At 61.3% G+C, this 25,823-nt stretch overlaps 1 protein-coding gene across 1 annotated transcript; it reads left to right on the top strand.

The window, feature by feature from the left end:
- The first annotated feature begins 1,096 nt into the window (after positions 1-1,096).
- On the top strand, positions 1,097-25,752 carry LOC118632670 (protein FAM53B-like). Its single transcript, XM_036265902.1, has 5 exons — positions 1,097-1,358; positions 9,629-9,683; positions 23,743-24,521; positions 25,314-25,645; positions 25,728-25,752. The coding sequence occupies exons 1-5, from the start codon at positions 1,281-1,283 to the stop codon at positions 25,750-25,752; spliced, it is 1,269 nt and encodes a 422-aa protein (XP_036121795.1). The 5' UTR covers positions 1,097-1,280.
- The last annotated feature ends 71 nt before the right edge of the window (positions 25,753-25,823 follow it).

Genomic DNA, 25,823 nt, shown 5'->3' with positions numbered 1-25,823 from the left:
ATGTATTGATGTCCCGCCTCCCTTCCCTGCTCCTGCACTTTGGATGAACCTTGTTTTCGAAGAACAAGGAAGGTAATTTTCCGTGCTCGCCAGCAGGCCCGTAATTGAGCAATTTCAATAACACTCACTGTAAAGTCTGATCGAAGTAAACAGGAAAATAGGATTTACGGTCCGGACCGCTAGTGGATGCCAGGGCGCAATTAATTTTTACACGGAGCAGCAGATTCTAAGACGTTCTCCTGCGCCGAGCAGTTTGTTTTTAATTGCAGATTAGGAGTCGCCTTTCTGTGTGTTAATGATCATCACCAGTTTTTACATTTTGATGGCGATCTTCAGGGTCTTGGGATCCTGTGACTTTCTCTAAAGGTGTCACCGCGGAGGGTGAGATGGGGGGGGGGGGTCAGAAAGGTTCGTCGGTCAGGGGCGACTCTTGCAGCCTGAACTGGAGGCCGCGCGCTCGGCGTGGGCTTGGTGGGAGGTGGACCTCGGAGGAGGGGTGACAGGCGCTGCTGAATGGTGCCGCGAGGGGGTCTCCTTACTGCCGGGAGCTCAGAGCGGTACGGGCAGGCCCTCCCAGGGCTGTGACTTGGGTGGCCTCATTCTGGCCAAGGGGACAGGGCTGCAGAGGCCCCCAGTGTTCAAAGGTGTCCTTGTGGAAATGTGGTGCTTCTGTGGACAGGAGTCACGTGCCTTTAAATGGACCCTTCTGACTTTCCCAGTAGCTTCCGCTCGTAGCTGGTGCAGAAGATTAGCCACCTTGCTGACTGTGGGCCCGAGGGTGGGTGGACACTGACGCGGTGTAAGGTGTCACGCGGCTTGATCACCCCTGGAGCACAGCAGATTGTGAGACCCTGCGATGTGTCTGAAAGGTGTCACGTGGCTGAACTGAGACGCGCTGTTGCTCCTGTCAGGGCGTTGGCTTTGGGGCCCTCGAATGCTGGCGGGGAGGGCCTCCCAGGTGACTGTGGCCTTCTGAGCCCTCCCAGCATGTGTGCCCCTCAGCAGGGAGGCCGGTCCTGTGCAGAGCAGGGTGGGCTCTCTCTGGGCCCTGGGCTCCCCCAGGCCTAAATCCCTGTGCCTCCTTTTGTCTTCCCAGGGAGTTGACCGCGCCTGGCTGTTTCCTGCAAGGGACTTGCCGAGGCTGAGTGGCCGATGGGGAGCTGTCTCTGCTGACGCCAGTCGCCTGGGAGGTGCCCAGGAGATCGCCTCTGCCCAAGTCTGCCAGCTGAAGATGGCTCGCGCCCACCTTGGGACAGAGCCCAGCTCCTGAGGGCCTTACCATGGTGATGATCCTAAGTAAAAGCCTCGACACGCAGGGCGCAGACTCCATAGCCTGCAGGACCTTCAGCTCTCAGCTGGTAAGGGCCTAGTGGACTTGGTTTCTCTGATGCCCCTTCTGAGGCGCAGGCCCAGCTGGGGCTGCGGCCTGAGCGCCCGGGAGCAGGGCTCCGTGGGCCTTGGCCAGCCGGGCGGGGGTGGGGCAGGGAACCCAGAGCCATTGAGTATTTGCACGAAGGAAGGAGCAGCCCGGACTGGAGCCTCCTGGTGAGTGGGACAGCCAGCACCTTGTCAGTCAGACCCTGCGCAGCTCTGCTGTCCCTGCCGGACTCAGGTCCACATTCTTTCTGGTCTCCACCCGGTAAGGGAAGGTGGCGCCCCGAGGGGCCCGAGATAAGGCCATACCTCCAAAGGGCTGTGCAGGGCGAGAGCGGGGCCTCTGGAACGTCCAGAGTGGGAGATGTTGGAGATAGAAGTGCAGTCTGGCGGCCAGCGCGGCGGCCGTGGCGACCGCTGCCCTCCGCCGGCCCCCCGCCAAGTTGTCGTCTGAACAAATGGCCTGGTGGGCCGGGCCGAGGGGCAGACACGCCGGCCGTCCGAGCGAGAACAGAGCAGCCCCCTGCCTCTGCTCCAGCCCTGGTCCCTGGGGAGCGAGCGGGGCCGCTCCCCTGCAGAAGGAGCAGGAAGTCCCATCCAGGCGCGAGCACTCGGTGGATGGGACCGTCCCCCAGACTCTCCACAGCGTCCGTGGTCTGCGGGGGCCCCCTGTCCGGGTCACACCGCACCTCGCCACTCCCGGTGCCTCTCACAGCCCCTCGGGAGCTCCCACACCAGCCCCTCGTGGGCCCTCTCCACTATCCTCACCGGCAGCCAGGCTGCGGGCAGGCGGGCCGGCCCTGCGAAAGCCACTGGGACCTGTGTCCACTTCACAGGCCTTGACGAGCCCCGTGGGTGTGGCAGGCCCTGGGCTGGACGCGTTGCACAAACAAAGATGAGTCAGGGCTCTGCCCACGGCACTGCCGTCCCCGTTCGCATGTAGGTTCATCTGTGATCAGGTCCCTCTCGGCATCCCCACTGTCGTGTCCTCTCTCGCCAGGATTCTTGTGGGAACGGGTCCCCCGCTTCCGGCTCCTTCGGCCTGTCCCCCAGCTAGCAGCCAGAGAGCACACGAGTCAGGCCTGACCCTCCTCTGCTCAGAACCTGGCACCGCTCCCCGTTCAGGCCGAGCAGCCCCGCAGCCCTTCTTGGGATGAATGAGGCCCCACACCCTTGGGCTCCTTGCTCAAGCCCAGACCTGCCTCAGGGCCTTTGCACGTCTTCCCTGGCCTGGAAGCCTGCCCGGTAGCAGGACTCTCCCTCCCTCCCTTTCTTCTCCGGCCAGTCGGCCACCCTCCCCTTCCCCCACCACACACTTTCTGTCCCTTCCCGGCCTCTTCCCGCCGAAGCACTTCCCGCACTCGGAGCCTGGTGTCGGGTGGCCCCCGCTAGAATCTGGGCTTCATGAAGGCGAGGCCCTTGGTCTCTGTTGCTTGTGGCTGGGCACCCGGTGCCCAGGACTGGGGCCTGGTGCATGGCAGGTGCCAGGGGACAGTTGGAGAGCGCGTGGACGCGGGTTCCCGCAGCTGCCCGGGTCGTGGCGGAGGTTGCTGTCTTCTGTCGTTGGCGAGTGTTTTCCTGCCGACTCTGAAGCACGCATCTCGAGGAGCTCTGACCAGGGAGGAATGGCTGCAGGGTGAGGGCCTCCGGGGGTCCCAGGGGAGGCCCCTGCCCGGCTCCAGCTGTGCTCTTGGCCTCAGCAGCGGCCGCTGAACTCGGTCCCGGCTCAGGGAGGACCCGGCTGGGGCTGGCGGCGGAGCGGTTCCAGGGCACGTGGGCCGAGGTCAGCTGAGCCGCTCTTCAAATAGACGTGGTCTGAGCCCCTGCCAGGAGGAGTGTGGCCTCCCGGCCCGAGCCGCCGAAGGAAGGCTCAGCGTCTCAGAGCAGAAACGGGGAGAAAAGTCACGGGAAGGCCCGGAAAGGGCTCTGCTGTGCAGGCTCCCGAGCTTCGCAGACCAGGGCCTGCCTCTCTCCCCAGGCCCCCTTCCCTTCCTGGGGAGTCATCGGCGGCTCCAGGCCCGCAGCCACCCAGCACAGAACTTTGGGCCTGACTGTCCCCTCTTCCCTCCCCTTGACTCCCAGATGTGCAAGTCAGCGGTGGGGAGCGGCCGCCCTCGGAGAGGGGCTGTCATTGTCAGCGTCTTGGTGTCACAGGTCCTGGGCCACGGCCCTGGCCTGGCCCGGTTCTGCCTGCACAGGGCAAGTGGGAGCCAGTGTGGGCAGGGAGAGCGGCCGCGCCCAGCAGCCCGGAGGGAGGCGTGGTCCGTGTGGCCCTTGCACAGGTCCCGTCACCCTCCCTGCCTTGGAGCTTGTCCCCCCCCCTGAGGGACAGGGCATGGCTGCCTCTACCCAGTGATACAGACAGGAAACTGGCTCTGAGGGCCCAGGGGCCGGGGTGGGGGGCCCAGGTCTCGGAGCTTGCGGGCAGGGGGCCAGGATGCCGCCTTCAGGTCCAGGCCCTCGTCTCCTGCACCCACGACCTTCACACACCCCCAGCCCGGCTCCGAGGCCACAGCTCTCGGGACTTGGCCGGGCCTCCTGGAGCGGCATGGGTGAAGCAGCCCCCGGAGGACCCCAGATAATCTCCGTCTGGCGGTGACATCACGGCCGGCCGGAGGGCTTGCTCTGCCGGCCAGCAAGCTTGACAGGAAGTCAGTGGGGGTTCAGCTCTCAGCGGTGACATCACCCTCACGTAAATACCATCAAGATAATGACAGGAAAGATGGAAAAGCTTCTTCTTTTGTTTTCTATTCGGACTAAGAAGATAACAGAAGTGGGGATGTAAGGTTAAGAAAGAAAATGCGAATCACCGCGGGCACCTTTGGGTTCAGGAGGACAGGTGCCGGAGGTGGAAGGCAGGGGGGCCCTCTGGAGGCCTTGGGAACTCTGGGTGCACAGAGGCCTACAGGCCTCCTCTGGGGCCTGGCCGGCCCCCTCCCTGCCCTTCTGGAAGCCTGTTTCATGGTCCTCGGTCTCCTTTTTCTAAGAACAACATGCTGGTGACAACGTGGTCACCCCCGCTCCCGGAGAAATGAAGGCAGACAGACAGGATCGCCCAGCGGTCAGCGCTCTGCGGTCCCGGGGGAGGTGGCCCAGGCCCTGAGGCGCCCCCAGCCCGGCTCGGCTTGCACAGTGTGCAGTGATGAGCGCTCGGTCCCCTTCCCCCACTCTGCCGCCGCGTTCCTCTGCCCAGTGGTGGGCTCTTCCTTCCAGTGTGCTAACATTAGCTGCTGGCAGGCCGCCCAGACATCTGACCTCGGGGACAGCGCTCCCCGGCTCCTTCCCGCACGCCCACGCTCCGGCCTGGGGCTGGTTTCTTGCTCCAGAGCGACCATCTTCCTCCCAGGCCAGCCCGGCCTCCTCTGTCCCCGTCTCTCAGCCCCTCTGACGTCTGGAGGCCAGAGGGTGCCGGGGGCACGCTGCTCCATGGCACGGGGCGGAGTGTGCTCCGGTGGCCACCCCGCAGCGGTTTGTGGAGAAGGTTCCTCCTTCTGCCCTTGTCAGATTGGGGTGTCGAGGCGAAGCAGCTTGCTCATTCGGAGGAACCAGCAGCCATGTCAGGCCCCACCCAGCTGCCTGGGCTCTGAGGGTCTTGGTGCTCCCGGTGACCCGGAGTTGGCATCGGGCTCAGCAGCCCCGCCAGGACCCCTGGCTGGCACAGGCTGACCTGAGGTTTGAACTCAGAAGTGCAGGGTCTGAGGCAGTCTGACCTCTTTCCCCTGAGCAAGCAAAGATGCCAAGGGGCCCACCCGAGCCTGATCCAGGCCCCTGTCGCCATCTCCACTAGCGTCTTTGAGAGCCTCCGCCCGAGGGTGCCACCCTGTCTCAGCTCCTCTTTGCTCCTGGGGCCTGGCTCTCCCTTCTGCTTTCCTTGGCCACAGCCTTAGCGCATCCCGTATCGGAGGCCGCGTGCTCCGCTCGTTCCCAGCGCGTGTGTGAGCGTGAGCGTGGCGGTGTGGCCTGTGGTTCCCGGAACAGTGCGTCGGGAGGAGGAGACAGGGACGGGGTCACTTCCGTCCGCAGTCCAGTCTGCAGAAGGATGTTGGGAAGGAGCGTGGTGACGGGCAGGGGTGAGCTCTGAGTTCCTCGTGAAGGAGAGACCCGCCTCGTGTCTTTACTGACGTCAGGGCCCGACTTGCAGCTGCTGCCTTTCCCGTGAGGATCTGATCCCATAACCTCCTCCTGTGGTCGGAGGACTCTCACAGAGACCAGGCCTTGCCCTGGGGGGTGCCCCACTGGGAGAAATTCCCAGGGTGCCGTGCTCCTCGTCCTGTGTCACCTGTGGCTGGGAACACCTGTGCACACCTGTGAGCTCTCAGCGGCCTCGTTACAGTGATCAGCTCCTCCTCCCAGAGTGGGCGCAGGGGTCCAGAGGGCTGGGAGAGGCCAGCTGCAGAGTGCACAGAGCGGGGGGAGTTTTATACCCTGGGCATGCTGGGGACAGAACCGCTCTGGGCAGCCTGGCCCAGCGCGAAGCCCTGTGCGGGGTCCTGGGAAGCCTGCCAGGGGTCAGGGGTGCCTGGGGCCTGACTCCCTAGGGCACTGTGGGGTGTGTGAGGCTCTGGCCTGCCCCCTGTAGGCCTGGCCTCAGACAGGGCTCAGGAAGCAAGATGGGGCCCGATTCCATGTTTTGTTTTGTTTTTTTAAGCTACCCCAACAGGAGGCTCAAGCCCAGGGGAGTAATTGGCCCATGACTATTGCATGCCATGTGGTTGGCCGTACCATTGCCCCTGTCCCATCAGCCAGCTTCTCTCCGTAGTTACCTTGATGGATGTTTTCTGTCCACACAAACCAGTGGGACTGGAGGGGCATCGTAAAAAGAAGGAAAAGGAAGAGGAGAAAGCTGCATTTTGTAAACCAAAAAGCCAAAAAAATAAATAAACCCAAAACGACACTGCACTGCAAATATCTTTTTAGTTAAGCAGGTTTAACTTAGAAATCTTCCCTCGTGGATCTGAAAATCTCTGCTCGAACGTGACTGGAGCAGTTCCTCGGGTAGCTGAGCCTTGGCTCCCTTAACCGTTCGCCCCAGGAAGCCCAGCCCAGAACCGGCCAGGGCTCCTCTGTTGGGAGGGACAGAGCGTCTCCGGCTAACTTACAGCCACAGAACATTCCCAGGAGCGCTGGAGGGGCTGCCGGGCTGCAGAGGACTTGGTGAACGAAGCCCTGTGAAGGGCAGGGACGGGGCGGCTCGGGGGGTCTTGGAAGCAGGTGCTTCGGGCTTTCCCACTGGGTGAACCCGGCCCAGCACCCACTTGGTCCAGGAGTCAGAGCCTCGGAGCCAAGGTGTCTGGCCTGCCACACCCATGTCCCGTGCCCACCCCGTGCCAGGGGAGGTGGAGGCACAGTCCCACCACCATCTGTGCAGTGAGGGAGGGGGCGCCCTAGCGCAGAATCAGGGTGTGGTTAGCAGAAACGCGCTGTACCTCCAGTCCGTCAGTTTCATACGCTCGATGAGGGGCCAGGAGGGGGGCTCCGCTAGGACAGGGGCCCTGGGGGAGGGGTTCCTTCGTGGAAAATCTCAGTGTTAGCTATTGCTGGTCCACCGTGGCCACAGGTGCACAGTCAGAGGCCACGTGAGAGCCCAGGCCAGCCTGGGGTCAGCCCCGACTTTGCCTGGGCCTGTCTCCCCTTGCCCACTGAGTTTTGACTTGGCACGAGCCCAGCGATTTGGAGAGGCAGCAGGTCTGCCCAGTGAGAACCCGCTCCCATTGGGCCCGCATCTGCCGGGCGTGCGGCAGCGGGAGCGAGGCTCGGGCTGGCAGGCGGCCCCGTGGTGCCCGCTCTGTGCTGGGAATGTCGTGGGTGGGACACCAGCCTCGAGAAGCTTAGGTCCGGGGGCGGAGGGTAAGCACAGAAACACATGAACTGATGTGGGTGGCCCAACTCCGACAGGGCCACGTGGAGACATGCGTGGTGGGAGGGCCACTGAGGAGACCCCGTGACGGGGATGGACCCAGAGCCCACCCCGTAGACCCCACTGCGAAAGCCTGGCGTGGCAACAGGCTGGCCGGTCCTGAGCTGCTTGCCGGAGGACAGGATAGGCCTAGCAGGGTGGAGGGTGCCGGGCTTGGCTCACTTGGGCCTGGGGGGCTGTGGGAGAGGGGTGTCCTGGTTTTATTCTGGTTGTTGTGGGGGTCAGAGGGTGGTAAGCAGAGGAACAGCGTGGGCCGGCCTCTGCTGGGTCTGGGTGGAGAATGGAGGACGGGTCCAGGGCACAGAGGGGGACCAGTTAGGAGGCTTGCAGGGGGGTCAGGGGTGGCTCGGAGCTGGGGGGCAGGGGAGTGAGAAGCAGGCACATTCCAAGCGTGTCCTCTGAGCTGGGAAACGGGTCTGCAGCAAACAGACTCACCCTTGCTGAGCCAGAGGATGAGGGAATGAAGGCCCAGGAACCCCGTGAGCTGGCGCAGCAGCTTCCTTCTGTGCGCACGGACCCCAGCAGCTCTGGTGCCCGCTCACGTGCCCACGTGCCCCGGGAGGGCCCTGAGGTGCCCCTGCGTCTGGAACTGCAGCTTAGCGGCGGTTCACTGAGCCCTCCTCAGTGGCCCCTCCCCCAGCACAGCCCCCAGGCCGCTGCCTTCCCCAGCCCTGCCCTGGTTTGGGCTGCTGTGGGCTCCCCTCTGGTAGTTTGCCCCCCACCGCACCAGGCAGGGGCGGGGGCAGATCGTGGTTCCCCTGTGGGTGTTTGCTTTGCGCCTGGTGCCCCTGCGGCGGGCACCGTTCCCTTCATCATGCAGTGCCCAGGCTCTGGCTGAGCCCAACTTCTCCCGGTCCGAACCCCGCGGGGTGCTCGAGTGTGCTGCTTGCCCCCCATTCGACGGCTCTGATGGACTTTCCGTGTGTCCCGCTGCACTGACAGCTGGCGGGGCGGGCAGCGCCTTCCCTGGAAGGCTGGACATCAGGTGCTTGTCACTGGAGTCCGGGAGGGCGCCTGTCCTGATCATGTAAGAATATTTTAAGTGGATGAGGTTGCACTGGAGGACTGCCCCCCCTTGTCAGCCCTTTCTGGTCCTTCAGCCCTTCCCCCAGGAAGCCAGCCCTGGCCCCCAGCACGTACAGTCTGGGTCACCTCCCCTCCAGCCCCACTGTGTCTGCGGTGTGATGGTTTACCTGGGTGGTGGTGACCTCTGAAATGTGAGCTCCTGAGGGCCAAGGCGGGTGTCCATCACCTCTGTACTCCAGGCTGGTCAGGATGGACCCTGAATAATCTGATTGGATGACCATTTATCTGAGTGAGGGCAAAGGTCCCTAAATGGGGCGTCTGGGGACAGGGGTGGGGAACTGGTGCCAGGCACATGCCACCCCTCTTATCTGGGTGGGCCTGGCGTTTCTAGTCAGCTCCACCCGCACCCTTCCAGGCCTCGGAGAGCCAGGCCCGGGGCTCCTCCCAGAAGGTAGAGCCCTGTGTGACCAGCCGACCCGGGCTGGGGCCCCTTTCGCTCCCCACGACCAGCCCGCGGCACCCTGCACACGGGTAACGACTGGTGCAGCGCTGGTGGTGAGTGATGCCTGAGTCTTTGGAATGCTTCTTCCCGGGGCCATGGTGGGCAGTCTCCTCACCAGACGTCGGACCAGCCTCTTGACTTGGGCCTCAGCTAGCACAGGGGACTCCGCGAGGCCTCCAGCCCGGGTTTCTGTGCAGCCGCAGAACAAGTCCCTGGACGTAGGCTCTGCTCAGCCTCCCTGGCCTGGCTCTCACCCAGTGGCCGTAGCCTTCTGCTGAGGCCGGGTGTGGGGCCGAGGGAAGGGGGAGAGTGTCCCCGGGGACAAGGGAGCCATCGTGGGGCCGTAGGGCCAGCAGCCAGAAGCTGTTGCTGGATGTTGAGAGCAGTGATAACCTCGCGTTTCTGTTTCAGTTCAGAGAGGATGCCGGGGTGGCAGAGGGCCTCCGCGGTGCCCTCGCTTCAGCCCGGGCCGTGGGAGGCCTCTCGCAGCCCAGCTCGGTGAACTGTGCACAGACACCTCCTCCGCACCACGGAAAAGTCCCCAGTGTCAGAAGTCACGGGCTTTCTCGTGGGTGTCTGGAGCCCGTTAACTTGACGGACTCCATACCTCCCGGGAGATCCGCACAAACAGTCCCGGCCGAGCTGCGGGCGGGCGTCTCCTCCGGTACTTTTCTCTCCTTTCGCTAGTCTGACGTCGGCCCAAGGCAGTTGCCGACCGTGGCTTTAGCGAGGGGTCAGTGCAGGGTCGGTCATGTGCGACGTGCTTTCTTCTGACTCGGAGAGTGAATAGCTTTTCTGGTTGTTTTCAGCGCACGCCAAGGAAGATGAGTCACGGACCGACACTTTTCTCTTGTGGAATTATGGGTGAGTAACCGAGGTGGCTGGGAGGAGTCCAACCCTAGTCCTTCCGCCAGGGCCTGAGTCCTCCAGGTGAGACCCCGCCAGCGCTTTGGGACACAGGCGCAGAGAGCAGCCTGGGGATCTTCCGTGTGTTGTCGCTGTCTGGGTCTCAGCGGTGCGGGGGCTGCGGGGCCAGGGACTGGGGTGCGGCTTCCAAACGGAACCCCAAAGCCAGCACTGAGAGTTTCTGTCTGATTATTAAAGTAACCATGCTCCTTTGTCTTGAATTCAGAAGATGCGACATAGTATAGAGTGTAGAATTAGTCTCCCCAGCCCCAATACCTGGTGATAACTACTATTCCATGCTGGTGTATTTTTACACCCTTTGTATTTGTTTTCCTAGCCAAGCCCACGATGAACATACGATTATGTAAAATGATGCACAAAAACTATTTCTTACGCTTTTTTCACTGGTAGTTCCCATCATTCCTCCCCTCCCCCCACACCATGGAAATGGTCTGTTCCATGCATTTCAATGTGTTTCTGGGGCTGTGTTGTGTGGAGGGATCAAATGTGTCTGTGGACGGAACTACTTCTTGGTTGTTGGGTGGAAGGGTGTGTGTTGTTGTTAGAAATAGTGACTAAGGTCCTGGCCGGTTTGGCTCAGCGGTTAGAGCGTCGGCCTGCGGTCTGGAGGGACCCGGGTTCGGTTCCCGCTAAGGGCACGTACCTCGGTTGCAGTTTGTCCCCGGCCCTGGTTGGTCTTGCGGGTGGCAGCCACTCGATGTGTCCCTTTCACATCGATGTTTCTCTCTCTCTCTGTTCCTCTCTCTCCCTCCCACTCTACCTGAACAAAAAATGGAAAAATGTCCTCGGGTGAGGATAAAAAAAAAAAAAAGAAATAGTGACTAAGTGTCTAAGCTTCGTCTGCCTTCTGGGTTAGTCCTCAGGACGGTCCCAGGAGTGGGGTAGGGAGGCCCGAGGGCGGGAGCGGCCTTCAGGCGCTGGCTTCGTACCCCGACGCGCCTTTCAGAGGCCCGCCTGTCCCCTGTTCCCAGGCAGCGTGAACCACGTCCTTTCAAGGGGGCTGAGAGGCAGTTGGCTCAGCTGTGATTTCTTGTGCTGCGGGCTATCGGCCCCGTCTGTCCTCCCGCTGTCTGTCTCTCCATGACCCGGCCCTCGGGGTCACCTTGAGGATGTGTCTGATGTCTGCGTTGAGGCAGCCCAGGCTTCCAGACGGGTGACCACAGCGGCCTTCAGGTTCCAAGTGTGTCTTCGCAGGACTCGAACAGGCGTCCGACCTGGGGTCCCCACCCCTCGGGGTCCTCCAACCTCTTGCTCAGCCTTCCCTCTGTGTGCTGCTTTCTCTTCTTTAGACCCGTTCCCAAAGGTGGCAAGCTGGGCGTGTCCCAATGCACTGGTGCTGGCCACACGCCTTCCCGCGGGGTCCCCTTCCCACGGGGTCCCCATCCTGCAGGGTCCCCTTCCCTTGGGGTCCCCATCCCTTGGGGTCCCCATCCCGCAGGGTCCCCATCCCTCGGGGTCCCCATCCCACAGGGTCCCCATCCCACAGGGTCCCCATCCCGCGGGGTCCCCATCCTGCAGGGTCCCTATCCCTCGGGGTCCCCATCCCGCGGGGTCCCCATCCCGCAGGGTCCCCATCCCTCGGGGTCCCCATCCTGCAGGGTCCCCATCCCTCGGGGTCCCCATCCCGCGGGGTCCCCATCCCTCGGGGTCCCCATTCCTCGGGGTCCCCATCCCGCAGGGTCCCCATCCTGCAGGGTCCCCATCCCGCAGGGTCCCCATCCCTCAGTGTCTCCTTCCCACAAGGTCTCTCCATTCCACGGGGTCCCCTTCCCACAAGGTCTCTCCATCCTGCAGGGTCTCCTTCCCGTGGGGTCTCTCCATCCCGCAGGGTCCCCATCCCTAAGTGTCCCCATCCCTCAGGGTCCCCATCCCGCAGGGCCCCCATCCCTCGGGGTCCTCTGGACTCTGCAGCAGCCTCAGGGCAGGCAGGGATGCTCTGCTCACATAAGGGGAAACCACGGCCGAGTGAGGTGACCCCAGGTCCTCGGTGGGCAGAGGTGGACTCAGGCCGGGAGAAGGAGGATTGTTTTCTGCTCAGTCAGAAGCCACAGCTGGGCGGGGAGCCCAGGCGGTCGTTGCCATCAGAGGAAATGGAAGTGGGAATGGGGCTCACCTGGCCTTGGTTCACCGTGTGAGTCACTTCTGAGGCCGGTCCCCACGCAGGGCTCGACTGAACACCTCGTTAGTGGTTAACGCTTCAGCAAAGCCTCAGCGACCCAGCCACGTGGCCCCGAAGCCTGCCTCCTCTGGGCCAGGCTCACACGTGAGCGCGGAGCCGCCTGCCTGTGGCAGGGGGGAGGGAGGTTCCCGGCGCCCAGCCTCACCCTGGCCTGGACCTAGCTCTCCAGCAGGCCAGGCTCCGAGGCCGGGCTGTGGAGGGGGTTATCTCCAGGCCGCCATCCCCGCATCAGCTCCCTGGCCTCCATTCATCGTCAGAGGCCTTTAAGACGCGCCTGCCTCGTGGGCTTGCTGCGAGCCTGGGAGAACGCTTGTAAGGAGACGGGCAGAGGCGGGAACGCTGTACCAGCAGTGAGGCAGGGCCGAGACCTACAGCGAGCATCCCGCTCCTTGTGGCGGGCTCACGCCCAAAGGGACCCCTTTGCTTGCCTTGGGCAGGGAGCGTAGGTGAGGCAGTCATTTGTGGGGAAGACCCTCAGGCCCAGGAGCAAGGCAGAGCCCTGGGGACAGTCGGATGGAGAGAGGCTCCCCCTCCAGGCCCATCTGAGCCTGCGCGCCCTGCGGTGCCCTGCGGCCTTCCTCCCCCGGGAGGCCTTGCTGCACCCTACGGCTTACAGGGGCGCCGTGCCGCTGCTTCTGCAGCCTCGTGTTTGCAGAGTGGATCTTGAGGACCTGCCCCTCGTGGGCCCTGTCTCGCTCCTGCTCTGCGGCCTGGCCCAGGGAGAGCACTGCCCAGGAGGGGCGCAGCGGGGAGCAGCGGGGCCTGGGGAGTCCCCTCGTCCTTCTCCTCAGCGTCTCTCTCTCCCAAGTGCTTATCTTTCTCTTGCTCAGCCCATCGATTCAAGAAGCCCCTGACCCAGCCCGGCCGCTGTGGCTCAGTAGCTGAGCTGACCCTGCACCAAGAGGTCACTGGTTCGATTCCCGGTCAGGGCGCATGCCCAGGTTGTGGGCCCGATCCCCAGTGGGGGGCGTGCAGGAGGTGGCCAGTCGATGTTCTCTCTCATCAGTGTTTCTGTCTCTCCCTCACCCTTCCTCTCTAAAAATCAATAAAAAAAGAATTTGGGGAGAAAAAAAGGAAGAAGCCCCTGGCCCATCTGACAGCGCACATTCCCAGGCTTTGTGTGCCTCTCAGCGGCTTGTTGTAGTCAGTGTTTGCTGAGTAACTACTGTGTGTCAGGCGCCTGGTGCAGGGACCGAGTGACTCTGCCCTTGGAGCTGTGGGCCGATCGGCCAGTGCTCCTGAGCCTAGGCTCCCTCACCTTGCAGATTGCAGGGGTTTGTGGGGTTAAAGAGACAGCAGCACGCAGGGGTGCTGGCCAGGGGATTCCGCCTCCAGGCCTTTCCTGCACTGGCCTCCGGATGTCGGCGGCCCCGCCTTCCCGGGCTCGGGCACTGGCGGCAGCTCGTGTGCCGCCCGTTTGCCGGTGAGCGAGGGGTGGCTTCACCCGCGCCGCAGGCTGGGAGGGCGTCCCAGGCAGCGAGATCCCATCGCAGGCAGGCTGCCTTTCAATAGCAGGGGAGAGAACACCCATGGGTCCAGCCAGACTTTTCAAGAGGGTTTCGGGCCCTTCCAGGGCTGGCCAGTGCTCAGCAAAGATAAAATGTCACATTATTATAATCACCAACCCCCTGCCTGTCTCCTGGAGATAAAGGACTCATGTCTGGCCTTGATCAGTGGGATTCTCCCGTGAGAGCTGGGGACCGCCTGGCCCTGTGACTCGGTCCTTCCCCCTCCCCCCGTGCAGGGTCCTAGCCGGCCTGGCCCTGTGACTCGGTCCTTCCCCCTCCCCCCGTGCAGGGTCCTAGCTGGCCTGGCCCTGTGACTCGGTCCTTCCCCCTCCCCCCGTGCAGGGTCCTAGCTGGCCTGGCCCTGTGACTCGGTCCTTCCCCCTCCCCCCGTGCAGGGTCCTAGCTGGCCTGGCCCTGTGACTCGGTCATTCCCCCTCCCCCCGTGCAGGGTCCTAGCCGGCCTGGCCCTGTGACTCGGTCCTTCCCCCTCCCCCCGTGCAGGGTCCTAGCCGGCCTGGCCCTGTGACTCGGTCCTTCCCCCTCCCCCCGTGCAGGGTCCTAGCCGGCCTGGCCCTGTGACTCGGTCATTCCCCCTCCCCCCGTGCAGGGTCCTAGCCGGCCTGGCCCTGTGACTCGGTCCTTCCCCCTCCCCCCGTGCAGGGTCCTAGCCGGCCTGGCCCTGTGACTCGGTCCTTCCCCCTCCCCCCGTGCAGGGTCCTAGCTGGAAACCTGTGTGACTTCATAAATGTTCCTGAGACATCTGGGCAAGCGCATCGGGGTGGGGGGAAGCAGTCTGTTTGCTTTCGCCCTTTCAAGTAGCCCAGCCTCCTCTGCCCTCGCCCAGATGGCAGGTCTCTAACGGAATCCAGTGCTTGCTCCCCTGGTTTTGAAAGTACTTCACTTTTGTTCTAGGGAGCTGCAATATAGGCCCCTCCCCATTTTTGTGTCACCCTCCCCCCCCCCAAACTCCAAATTTTGGAAGCTTGATACAAAGCCGTGGTTTTGTGCTTTTCCCAGAGAACAAAGCTGGGCGAGGTGTGGGGGTGGGGCGGGGCCCAGGGCACAACCACAGGGTTCCTTCCAGCAGAGACCGTGTCTTGCTCTTGGCTTCCCTGGTCACCTCCCGGACCATCCTCAGCGCACCTTCTGGCCGAGCCAGGACCTCTCTGCAGACCTGGGGGAGGAGCCATGGGCTTCACTGGTGGTTGTGTTTTCGACACAGGAAGCTTTGGCCAGGGGCAGCTTCACGGCGGTGGCCCAGCCACCGGTCAGCAGCCCCGGCAGGTGGCCCCCTCGTCGCTGGGCAGGATCTCAGTGGGAGCAGGAGCTCGGCCCCTAAGAGAACAGCTGGGACAGGCGAGGCTGCGTGGAACCCTTGGCGTGTGGCTCCCTCCAGGTCCCCCGTCACTTGCAGTGGGAGATGCTGCTTCCCACCGACCCAGGTCACACGTGTAGCAGTTTAATCCCATTTGGTAAAACAGAGCAAGTGGGCGAGAACGGGCTCCATCCACCACCCGTGGCGAATTGCACCCATCAAACGAGTCCTGAATTGTCGGGACAGTGGACGCGGTACATCCATTTGCTCACCTCTCGGGCGCGGAGACGACCTGGGGATCAAACACACGTGAGAAAGCACATGCAATACCGATTACTGCAAGAAGGCCACTGGGAAGAGTCATGTAAATATGAATCAGTGGACAGAGCACAAAACAATTCATATGCTAAAAAAAAAAAAAAAAAAATTGGATGGAAACCCATAATTACTTTAGGAGTTATAGTAATAAATTATTTATTAATGTAAATTATTTCACAGGCGAAGAACATAGAGGAAACTTGAGCAGCAGGATCATCCATTATGTATAAAAAGGGATTGTAAAAATATTACAGCAACCCTGCTCGAGCCTCAGTTCAGGTTTGTCAGCATTTTAATTATAAGGCCTCCCTTTCCATGTTTAATTACTTGGTTGTTAAAGTCTACTCTGCGCATAACAGGGGTGTCCCCAGGGGCACTCTCTGTATTCATTTCTGCAGGGTAAACCAGTTGGCTGTGTGAAACCGTTCAAAAAGATTTCACTTTGAGCTCTGGTAGCTTTTGGCCTGTTTAAAAAAAAAAAATCCTCACCCGAGGATATTTTTCCATTGATTTTTAGATAGAGTGGAGGGGAAGGAGGGAGGGAGAGAGATAAGCATCAATGTGAGAGAGACACATCTATCTGTTGCCTCCCGCATGACCCGACCAAGACCAGGGATCAAACCTGCAAGCCAGGCACATGCCCTTGACCGGGAATTGAACCCACAACCCTTCGGTTCCAGGGCTGACGCTCTAACCACTGAGCCACACCGACCAGGGTGCTTTTGGCCTTTTGATTCTGCACTGTTTCTCCTTGAAAGTGGAAGGGGACCAAAGCCTCGTATGAAGCAGCGGCACATGGAGGCTGAGCCTTTTTTTGACCAAACTAATGACTGAGGAAAGTGGGCGAAGGCGGTAACGAACCCCGGTTTCTGGCCCCTGCCGTGCTCCCCATTTCGCAGAGGTCGCCTGTTTGAACGCGAGCATTGGACCAGGGCCTCCCGTCACAGACTGATCATTGACCAAAAGGGGCTCCCCCGAGCTCGGTTTTCATTTTAAAAAGGACAACCATCTACAAGTGTGCCTACGTACAACTTTTAAAAAATTTGCCTTTTATTTTTATGTATTGTCACATGTGCTTTCTCAGCCTCTGAAATAGCTTTACGCTCTGGTTTGCGGTGGGCCCATACAGAGTGCTTTAAGTGTTCCCCTGCGCCGTGTATTGTTTTCAGACCGTTTCTGGACTGAAGTGCAGAATGGAGGTGGGTGCCGAGTGTAGCTGGCACATGCCAGCTGTTTATGGTGACAGGTGAAAAGGGCTGGCCTGACTTGGGGGGGAGGGGGCCACAGTGCTGCCAGAGGACAGGGCTCGGCAGCTGCCAGACTGGTTTGGGGTGCCACCCAGCACGGTGCATTCTAGTTTGCCTTGCTCATGGGAAGACGGTCGGCTTGGGAGGCAGCCTGGCCCGATGGCAGGAGCGAGGCTGTGGGGTTGCTCACTCTGCCGCTGGCTGCTGTGTGCCCCAGGCCAGAGGGGAGGCAGTTCTGGGCCTTGGTCTCCCCGCCGTGAGATGGGGGGCACTGCCGTCCACGAGAGGAGGCCTGTGCTCGGGACGCACACGCTCGGCTCTCCCAGCGCCAGCACGGTCCCCGTGGTGTGTAGTTAACTCAGTGCACAGGCTCCTGCGTGAGTCTCCCGGCCGCCAGGTCTCTCGCTTGCGTAACGGTGCCCAGCGTTGCTCTGTGCCCCGATCTGCAGATGAATCGAAAGGGCCGCGGTTCCGTGTCTGTGTGGACCAGACGGGAGTCAGGTGGGGTGATAAAACTCACCTATCTGTTCCTTCAGAGGTTTTGTTGCCGTTGCGAATACAACCTTTCCCCTCCGTATTTCTAAATGCCCCTGGAGGTCGGGGGAGTGGAGAGAAGTCGGTCAGAGCCGAAAGGGCTGGGCCCCAGACCACTCCGCCTCACGCAGATGGGGGACACTGAGGCCCACCCGCCATCATCCAGCGTGGCTGCTTTTTACTCCCCTGTACTGTCTGTGTGGGGTCTCCTGGGGCCTCTTCCTGCAAAAGCAAAGACTTTTCCAGGAGCAGTGGCAGCTGCCATGGGCCACCCCCACCAGCTGGTGAGGCTGTGCCCTGTCACCCCTGTGAACCCCCCTCCTCTGGGGCCTCTGCAGAACCCCAAGCCAGCCTTCCTGCCTCCGGGGCTGCTGGGGAGGTATCTCCAGCCATTCTGACCCCCACCATGTGCCCTGGCCGAGGAGCCTGGCGCCCTGCGTTGCTGTCCCTGAACCCCAGGGGCAGCCGACGTGACGATCCATCCCAGGGGAGAGGGCCCAAGACTTTTCTTCCTGATACAGCTCTGGTGACACGGAAAGAGGCGCTCCAGGGGGCCAGGGGCTCCGAGGTTCATTTAAAAACAGATGACACCATTGGGCGTAGCTCAGGTCATTCCTGCACGTCTTCCCCGTGTCCTTCGTATAAGGTTGGGTTGTAAACTGCCCCGCTCTCGGGTTTCCGTTGACAGGGTGGGTGAGCTCCTACCCCCAGACCAGGCACTGGGTTCTCGCGGCCCCAGACCACGCTAGCAGGACCCAGCCCAGGGCCGGGGGACAGTCACCGGCAGCACAGACAGACAGCCGTGAAATCCAAGAATGAGTCAGCAGTCTGGACCTGGCGGGAGGCCCGCGCCCCGGGCCTGGGAGGCTGCAGGAACCTTGGGTCTGTGCTTCAGGTGCTGAACCTCCTGGAAACCACATTCCGCTGTGGGTGTGTCGCCACAGGGCAGCTCTCAAGGGCAGACTCTCTGGGCCGGGACTCTCCTCTGTCCTGTGAGCTTCAGGCTCGCGGTCCTGAGAGTGTGGGCCCCTGGGAATTTCCCGTCTAGTTTCAGGGCAGAAATGGAACGAGAACATTTGCGGTTGAAGGTTATTTGTGCTTCTCCGAGCCTTTCTTTCTCTGGGCTCCAGATCTGAGCACCCAGAAGCCTCTGCCCTCCTTCGTGGGGGGGGGGGGCTCAGGACCGAACCCTGTGGGTGCAGTGGGGGCCCTGACTTCTTATCCCTGTGGCTGCTCTTGGGCTCCCAGGCTCCCCAGAAGCTTCAGGCTTAGTCCTGGAGCCTCCGCTCCAACAGCCACTGCGGCGGTCACCTGCTCAGGCTACTGGATGGCTCGTGTGCTTTTCTGTGTTTTGGGGAAGTTTGCCCTCCCACCTGGAGGCAAACCCAGTGTGTTTACATCACACACACACACACACACACACCCCTCTCCCGTGCGCGCAGTCCTGTGTCCTAAGGGAGTCCTAGGGGAGATGGCGCAGCAGGGGCATAGAGATGCTCCTGAGGGTTAAAGCGGTGGGGACGGCACAGACATGGCCAGTGCCTGTGGTCTTGGGCCACGTGCTGCCTTCCGGGCCCATGTCTGCTGGAGGTGTGGTGTCAGAAATCTGCACAGGTGTCTTGGAAAAGTGGGGAGGCCTCAGCCACTTCCCCTTCCCACAGATTGTTGGCTTCTGGGGGCCCTTGCCAGTGGCTCCCCACCCAGAATATGATGTGCAACTTGGGGTCACCACCTCCTCCTGCGAAAAAGGGACCCCTGGAGGCTGGAAGGATAATGTCATTTTTCTACTTTGTTATTGGCCCCAAACAAAACAAACGCCGCAACACCAGCTGCCGTGATGTTCTGAAGCCAGAGTTGCAGAGACCGGACGCTTCTTGGTTGGGTGCAGCTGGGTGCTCCAACTGGCTGCGTCCCGGGGGGTCTGAAGACCAGCCCCTGTGGAGCTCATGGTCTCTAGCTTTGGTCCTCAACAATTTCACAGTAACGCAACTTGGGCGCCATATTAAAATGCAGATTCTACCCGGCCTGTGTGTCTGTGGTTGAGCACCCAACCATGCACCAAGAGGTCGCTGGTTCAATTCCTGGTCAGGGCACATGCCCAGGTTATGGGCCACATCCTCAAGGGGGGACATGCAGGAGGCAGCCAGTTGATGTCCTCTCTCATTGATGTTTCTGTCTCCCTCTCCCTTCCTCTCTCCCTAAAATCAATAAATAAAATAAAATAATAAAATAAAATCTACCCCCGGAGATTGTTTGCCGAGTCAAGGACTGAACCTAGGAATGTGCATTTTAACACCCCCCTGAAGGATGCTCCAGTAGGTGGACCTGAAACCACACTGGGAATTTGGGCTCTGGAGCACACCGGCTCCGGCATGGCCAGACCCACGGAGCTTGGTGCCGAGGGCCGCAGAGCCCCGCCCCGCCCCAGGCACTCTGCACTTGCCCCGCCATCACGGCGGCCGCAGTGTCCCTGGCGGGCCCTCGCAGGCCCTGTGCTGCGCAGTCGCTTGGTTCTCACAGTAGCTCTGTCGCTTTCGTTTCGTAGTTGAGGAAACCAAGGCCTTGCGAGATTAAGCAACTTGCAGAGCTGAATTTGGAACCCAGGCCCACACCCTTCCCACCACACCACGTGACACCTGCTCAGTGGGCTCCCCACGTCCACGGCCGCTGTCGCTTTGAAAGAGTTACAGTTGTTTCTGCAGAGCTGATACAGGGTGGAGGGGTGGGGGCGTCCGGTACCCTCTCCTTGGAGCCCTGTCGATTTCCTTTGTACTGCGTGACGTCAGGGCCCAGAACCAGGGCACTTTGCCATTAAAAATGAGCTTCTATTCCTGTTTCTTTTGTCTGCTGACCCGACGCAACCAATCTCTCTCTGTTCCCTTTGCTAAAGGGGGAAACACGAGGGCTAAGCATAGCTGCGATTGTTTTTACTGTTCTTACATATACTTCTCGAGGCGATAAAGATAGAAACCATTCAAATGTTCTCTGCAGGCAGGGCCAGTGGCACCTGGCTGGCGTCGGCACACGAGCCTGCTCAGCACTGGGCCGGGCTCTGCGGGTTCAGAGCATCTTAGACATCACTGCTGGCTGCTGTACACACACCCAGCCACGGCCCCGTGGGCCAGGGAGTTCAAGGACCAGCCCAGGTGGGACCTGCCTGGCCCAGGAAGGGTGATGTGTGCCAGGGACAAAAGACAGGTGAGACCAAGCAAACACTCAGAGCCTGCTCCACAGCTTCCATCTGCCCTTGTCCGTCACTCCCTCCTGCCCCCACCCCGGCTGAGGTCTGCTGTGTGCCAAGCTCCACGCTGGGCACCGGGGAGCCATGCCGAGAGCTTAGGGCCCGGTAGTAGACACGTAAACAGATCAGTAAGGTTCAGTTAGCATCTGAGCCATACGATCAAAAGTCTCCACGATGACCTGTGGGTGCACAGGGGCTGATAAGGGAAAAGTGTGTCTGCAGAGGAAGTGATGCTTGAGTTGGTTCTTAAATGATGGGTAAGAGACTGTTGGAGGAAGGATGAAGGTGGGAGAATATTCCAGGCTGTTGCACCGAGACAGAGCTGATGTGTGGCAGGGGTGGGGGTGGGGAGCTTGCGGATTCATTGCGGATCCCATTGTACTTGAATTTGCCCAGCGGACTGAGTTGAGGACTGACTCTTCACCCCCCGGCAACAAAGAAATGGCTCGTGTTGAGGCCAGAGAGGCTGGCGACCCCTAGGAGTGGGACGGTTCCTACAGGCAGGCAGGAACACTTCAGAATTAGCTGCACCCCCGCCACTGGGGACTTGTACCTCACCGAAACACAAACTGAACACCCGCCCCCTCTGCCAATGGAGGTCACCTACGCGCGTTCCTGCAGTCGCTGTATCAAACTTCAGTTTCATAAGGAATTTCTGGTGCATAAAAATTACTCTTCAGGGGGTTGTGTGCACAGACCAGGGTTGTTTAGGGTACTTTCTAGGGTGATTTTTGACTCAGCCTCATTCTCGCCTGACTTCTGATGTCACAGGAAGTTTGGTGTGTCTGGAGCGTGGGGCGTACGGGGAGAGATGAGTAGCTGGGGACCCGGATGCCGGGCTAAAACGTTTGCACTCTCTCCGCGAGGCTGGAGGAGATGGACCCCGACGGGTGTGGGCCTCAGAGAGTTCTGCAGGCGTGAGGATGCACGCTGGGTAGGGAGGCCAGAGGGGTCCAGAAACAGTGTGACCTCGGGATGCCGTGGGAGATGGCTGGTCACTTTCCTGGCTCCCAATTCCCCTCTTCTTGTGATTTCCCCAGAAACCCTTGCTGGATGGGCTCAGTCCCTTCGATTTCACTGGCCTCCCAGGCCTGGGAGGGGCACCTTCTGCCGTGAGGGCCACTGTGGTGCCATCTCGGGGCCCTCGCCGCTCCTGGGTGGGGCCCATTGGTTCCTTCCTCATTTGGCCACATTCCTGGCCCATCTGGCGCCGCGGTGCCTTGTCCCAAAAGAGAAGTTGGTGGCCAGCGTTATTCTAGGGGAACTTCCTTGAAAGACGAAGCAGCACAGCCAGAGGAGGAGGGGGTTGCAGGCCCTGGCCCTGACCCCGGCACAGCCACGACCCACATGGACTTGGAAAGGCATTTGCTCTTGGAGAAAATGCAGAAACTGTAGGAAAACAAAAAGGACACAAGAGGAGCCAGCCAGCTGTTGGCCTCTGGCCTGCGAACCTTTCGGTCTTCTATCTCCACGTGTCCCCGCGTCTTTTGCTGCGTAGGACTCGTGCTGTGGACACCGTTTCGTAGCCCGTGTCTTTATGCTCCTGGGGGATGTCCGCAGAGCGTCGCCCGCAGTTCCCCACACCGGCTCCCTCGTGCTCCGTGTTGTCCGGCGATGATTTACGTACCCGGCCCCGCCGCGCTGTGGTTGGGACGAGCATCGTCACACATAAATCTGCACTTTTTTCCTGAGCACAACTGTTCTTCTAAATCAGATAACACGGCAGTGGTGACTCAGTCCGTGTTAGTTTGTATTTCTTTTCATTCTTTACTGTTACTTGTTTACTGAGCTTTGAACAGCTGACACATGGCACTTTGAAACTGTTTCGAAAGAACCACAACTAGAGTGGTCGTGGCAGACGCGTCTTTCACAGCCTAAAAGCTACTCGGAAAAAAGGGAATTCTTGGCAACAATCTATCGAATTCCGTTAAAGGAGCTCGTGCCGACCCTTGCCACACACCGAGGCCCCGGGAGGCTCAGGACGAGGTGAGCTGGGCATTTGGGGACAGCTCTGCTTTGCTCCCGTCCGACCTGGCCGGGCTTAGGGAAGATCTCTCTCCGGCATCTCCAGCTCCTGAGGCCCTGTCGTGGGAACAGCCTCTGTACAGTTCTTGTCGTGTCCAGTCCAGGGTCCCAGGCCCTCAGACTCTGTCCCAGGACACGGCAGCATGCCCTAGAAGGAGTGTCACACGGAACCCTGAGTTGGCCTAGCCTTTGGCTCACGAAGTTTCTTTCGGGCCTCATTGGGCCTTCTCTTTGCACCTGTCACAGAGCTGCTGCTTGTGATACTCAGCAGGGGTCAGTCCCTGTGAGGAGTGGCCACCGGTGGAGGAGACAGGTGTGGTCCTTGCCGCCGGGACCGTGCGTGGAGGCTACACACACTCTGGGGCTCTCCCTGAGGGCCGGGCCAGCGCCGGTTCCCCTCATCGCTGTGCTGTGGTGAGAGGAACACGGGCCAGCCTGGGCTCACAGCCTGTCGCTTGTCGGCTGCGTGCCTCCCCCTGAGCTCGGTCTCCCTGTGTGGGCAGTGACGTGGCTGCAGGCAGGGCGCGGTGTGGGTTCCGTGGCGGGTGCTCAGTCGGTGACTGCAGTGCGTGAAAACCTCCCGAGGGTCATTGCAGCCTTTACTTCCAGCCACAGTTTTCTCGGCGTTCACGTCTGCACAGCGGATCGATGTAGGCTGGTCAGGAATCTAGACGCACGGCAAGGTATCGGTCCCCGGGGGCACGTGCGTTTCTGAACCTGGTTTTGCGTCAGAAACCGGAGTGCAGGGCGTAGCAGGTGACCTCCCGCAGGTGACCTCCCAGTGCTGCCCAGTCCCCCAGCCGTGCCGACCCCTTAGCAGGACGGTGGCTCCGGCTAGGTCGCCAGTGTGCAGGTTCCGGCGCAGCCAGCGTTTCAGCGCCGGGTTAGCGTACGTCTTCGTGTCCAAGCAGGGACCTGGACGTAAGTTCAGCTCACTCCCTTAGCTCTCTGCAGCCCCGGACTCCACCCTGTAGATTTAATCACTGTAGCCCGACGTCAGGGAGAAATCCAGCCAACTCCAGGGCAGGGCTTGGTGACTGGCAGCTGCTGCTGTTTTTGTTGTGGAGTCTTTTGGCGGAGGGAACACAAATCAATAAAACACGCAGTTTCTGTTGCCAGCACGTATTGTTTTAAAGGTGGAATCCAGATAAACCAGCCCGGCAGCACCCAGCCCCACTGACCCTGACCCTCTGGAGCACCGATGGACTTATCTCTGGTTATAGCCGCCAGGGCCATCGCGTCCCAGCCCAAGAGCCACGCACATGGCGGGATGTAGCGGGTGTGTCACCAGCCGGGCGGGGCGGGCAGTTCGGTTTTCCATGGATCAAGTGAAAAGCATCTTGGGTGAAAAGGATGCTTTGGGCTTTTCTGGGAGGCAGGTCAGCATGTTGGAGAGAAAACCACATCAGGAGTCGGGGTACCTGGATTCGGGGCCTCGCTCTGCTTCTAACTCCGTGCCTGGGATTTACGCCCCCGTCTGAGCCTGCGTTTCCCTCTGTAGAGTGAGGCTGGCCTGGGCGGTTCTCGGGCCTCCGGCTCTCAGGTCCCGGGTTGAAAGGCTCGTGGTGAGGGGTCGCGGGCTAGCACGAGGGCTTCTCCAATCTCTTCTCTTTGTCGTTCATGAACCAGAAAATGACAGGTGGCGAGACCTGGACAGGAAGTGCCCTCTTCAGATCGAGCAGCCGAGTGCCAGCCTCTGGGAATGCCTGCCCGAGAAGTGTCCGGATGGCGCCCTGTGGCACCAGGAGGCAGCCACCGCCTGCGCGGTGACCAACCTCATCCAGGACCTCAGCCTCAGCGACCACAACGGGAACCCCTCCGCGCCCCCCAGCAAGCGCCAGTGCCGGTCCCTGTCCTTCTCCGACGAGATGTCCAGCTGCCGGACATCATGGAGGCCCCTGGGGTCCAAAGTCTGGACCCCCGTGGAGAAGCGGCGCTGCCACAGCGGGGGCAGCGTGCCCCGGTACTCGGGCGGCTTCGGCACCATGCAGCGGAGCTCCAGCTTCAGCCTCCCTTCCCGGGCCAGCGTGCTGTCCTCGCCCTGCGACCCGGCGGGCTCTCACCACCGCGGTGGCGGCCAGCCCTGCCAGGGGGCGCCCGGCTCGGCCACCTGTGGACAGGCAGGCGACATCTGGAGCCCCGCCCTGAACCCCAGAGCAGGGGCCCGGCTTGACATGCAGCGGTCGCTGTCCTGCTCCCACGAGCAGTTTCCGCTCGCTGAGTACTGCGCGCCCTCCGCCAGCAGCACCCCCGCCTGCACGCCGGAGCTGGCCCGCCGCCCCAGCGGGCTGCCCCGCAGCCGCTCCCAGCCCTGCGTCCTCAACGACAAGAAGGTCGGCGTCAAGCGGCGGCGCCCCGAGGAGGTGCAGGAGCAGAGGCCTTCCCTAGACCTGGCCAAGATGGCACAGGTAAGCACCCCGGCCGCACGGGGGTGCTCCGCGGGCCTCGGGGGCCCCACTTTCGCACGCTCAGGAGTGGGCTCCTTTCCTTGTATTTCTAAATCCTATTCAGAGAAAGACAACATTTTTTTTTAAGTGTCTGCTTTTCTCCACTTGAAATCGGGAATTGTCTGATCCAGTGATCACAGTGCTGGGGTACAGGGGCAGAGAGAGGGCGAGCATCAGGGCGCTGGCGGGCAGACTGGTGCCCCCACACCCCGGTGCCCGTCCCTGCAGCGGAACGCTCGACAGGCCCGGCTCCGTGCCCCTCAGACTAGGCTGAGCCTGCAGTCAGCGCTGGGGGTAATGGTTTTCGAGAATAAGAGATGGGGGGAGGGCTTATTCTTTTGATGAAAATGTCGAAAATGTGAGACTAGCAAGACACTGTGAGCCCGACCACTGTGCTACCTCCGTCTGTCACCGGCCTCGCTGTTTACTGTTGGCAAGGCCTCTGGCCGCACCCCCGTCCCTTACACCTTGTCCTCTGTGTCTTAAAGCCTTGTGCCTCCACTGGTCTCGATGGGACGAGGTGGACTTGGAGTTAATACCCGTCGATAGGAGAGGCCCTGAGCCTGCAGGCCCCCTGCACGTGGTCCTGACTGGGGCGGTTGAGGATGGCGGTGAGGCCCAGGCCGCAGGGTTGACCCTTGCGACCCGTCCACCCAGAGGCCGGCGGATGTGGTGGGTGGAACACTGCGTCCGGAGGCCCTCGGGCGTCGTATTGTGGCTTGAGCACCGACTGTTCCGGTCTCGGTTTGTCAGCGTCAGCCGTGCCGGGAGGGCGAGCTGCTTGGCGGCGAGGGCTCGGCCCGGCTTGCACAGCACGTGGCCCGGGTGGCCGGGGCGCTCCACGTCCACTCCTTTCCGGGCCGCTCGGCCAGCTGGCCCGCCTTGCGTTGCGGAGCGAAAACGCAGCTCTGTTCACGGGGCTTTGCTCTCTCCTCGGGTCCCCCCTCCAGCCTAGCACCCCCCTCCGAGGAAGAGGTGCAGGACGTCAAGTCCAGAGCGCACCTGGCCCCAGAGCGCGGGCTTCCCACCTGGGGCAGCGGAGGCAACGGTGATGGGCCCGTGGGTTCCGCCGGGGTCCTCAGGAGGTCTGGGCGGACCGGCCTTGGCCCCTCGCCCCCGGGTTTCCATTGCCTCCACCGCCGCCCCTGTGTCTGCCCTCTTCCCCAGGACTCTACAGCCAGACGCCGGTTGAACGCATTCATTTACGTTGGACGCAGGGGTGGAATTTTCCTCCTCGGGAAAAATCTAAATAGGTAAAAAGGC

Source organism: Molossus molossus, unplaced genomic scaffold, assembly GCF_014108415.1.
Source record: "Molossus molossus isolate mMolMol1 unplaced genomic scaffold, mMolMol1.p scaffold_m16_p_17, whole genome shotgun sequence".
NCBI classification, from domain to species: Eukaryota; Metazoa; Chordata; class Mammalia; order Chiroptera; family Molossidae; genus Molossus; species Molossus molossus.
The sequence above is the reverse complement of the archived record's forward strand: the minus strand, read 5'-3'. Positions and strand labels throughout refer to the sequence as shown.

Excerpts from the sequence above, each read along its gene's own strand:
- LOC118632670 (XM_036265902.1), top strand. The coding sequence starts at position 1,281 with ATGGTGATGATCCTAAGTAAAAGCCTCGACACGCAGGGCGCAGACTCC. Across the intron at positions 24,522-25,313 it reads ACCTGGCCAAGATGGCACAG|CGTCAGCCGTGCCGGGAGGG; the intron begins GTAAGCACCCCG and ends TCGGTTTGTCAG. Across the intron at positions 25,646-25,727 it reads TCCGCCGGGGTCCTCAGGAG|GACTCTACAGCCAGACGCCG; the intron begins GTCTGGGCGGAC and ends CCTCTTCCCCAG.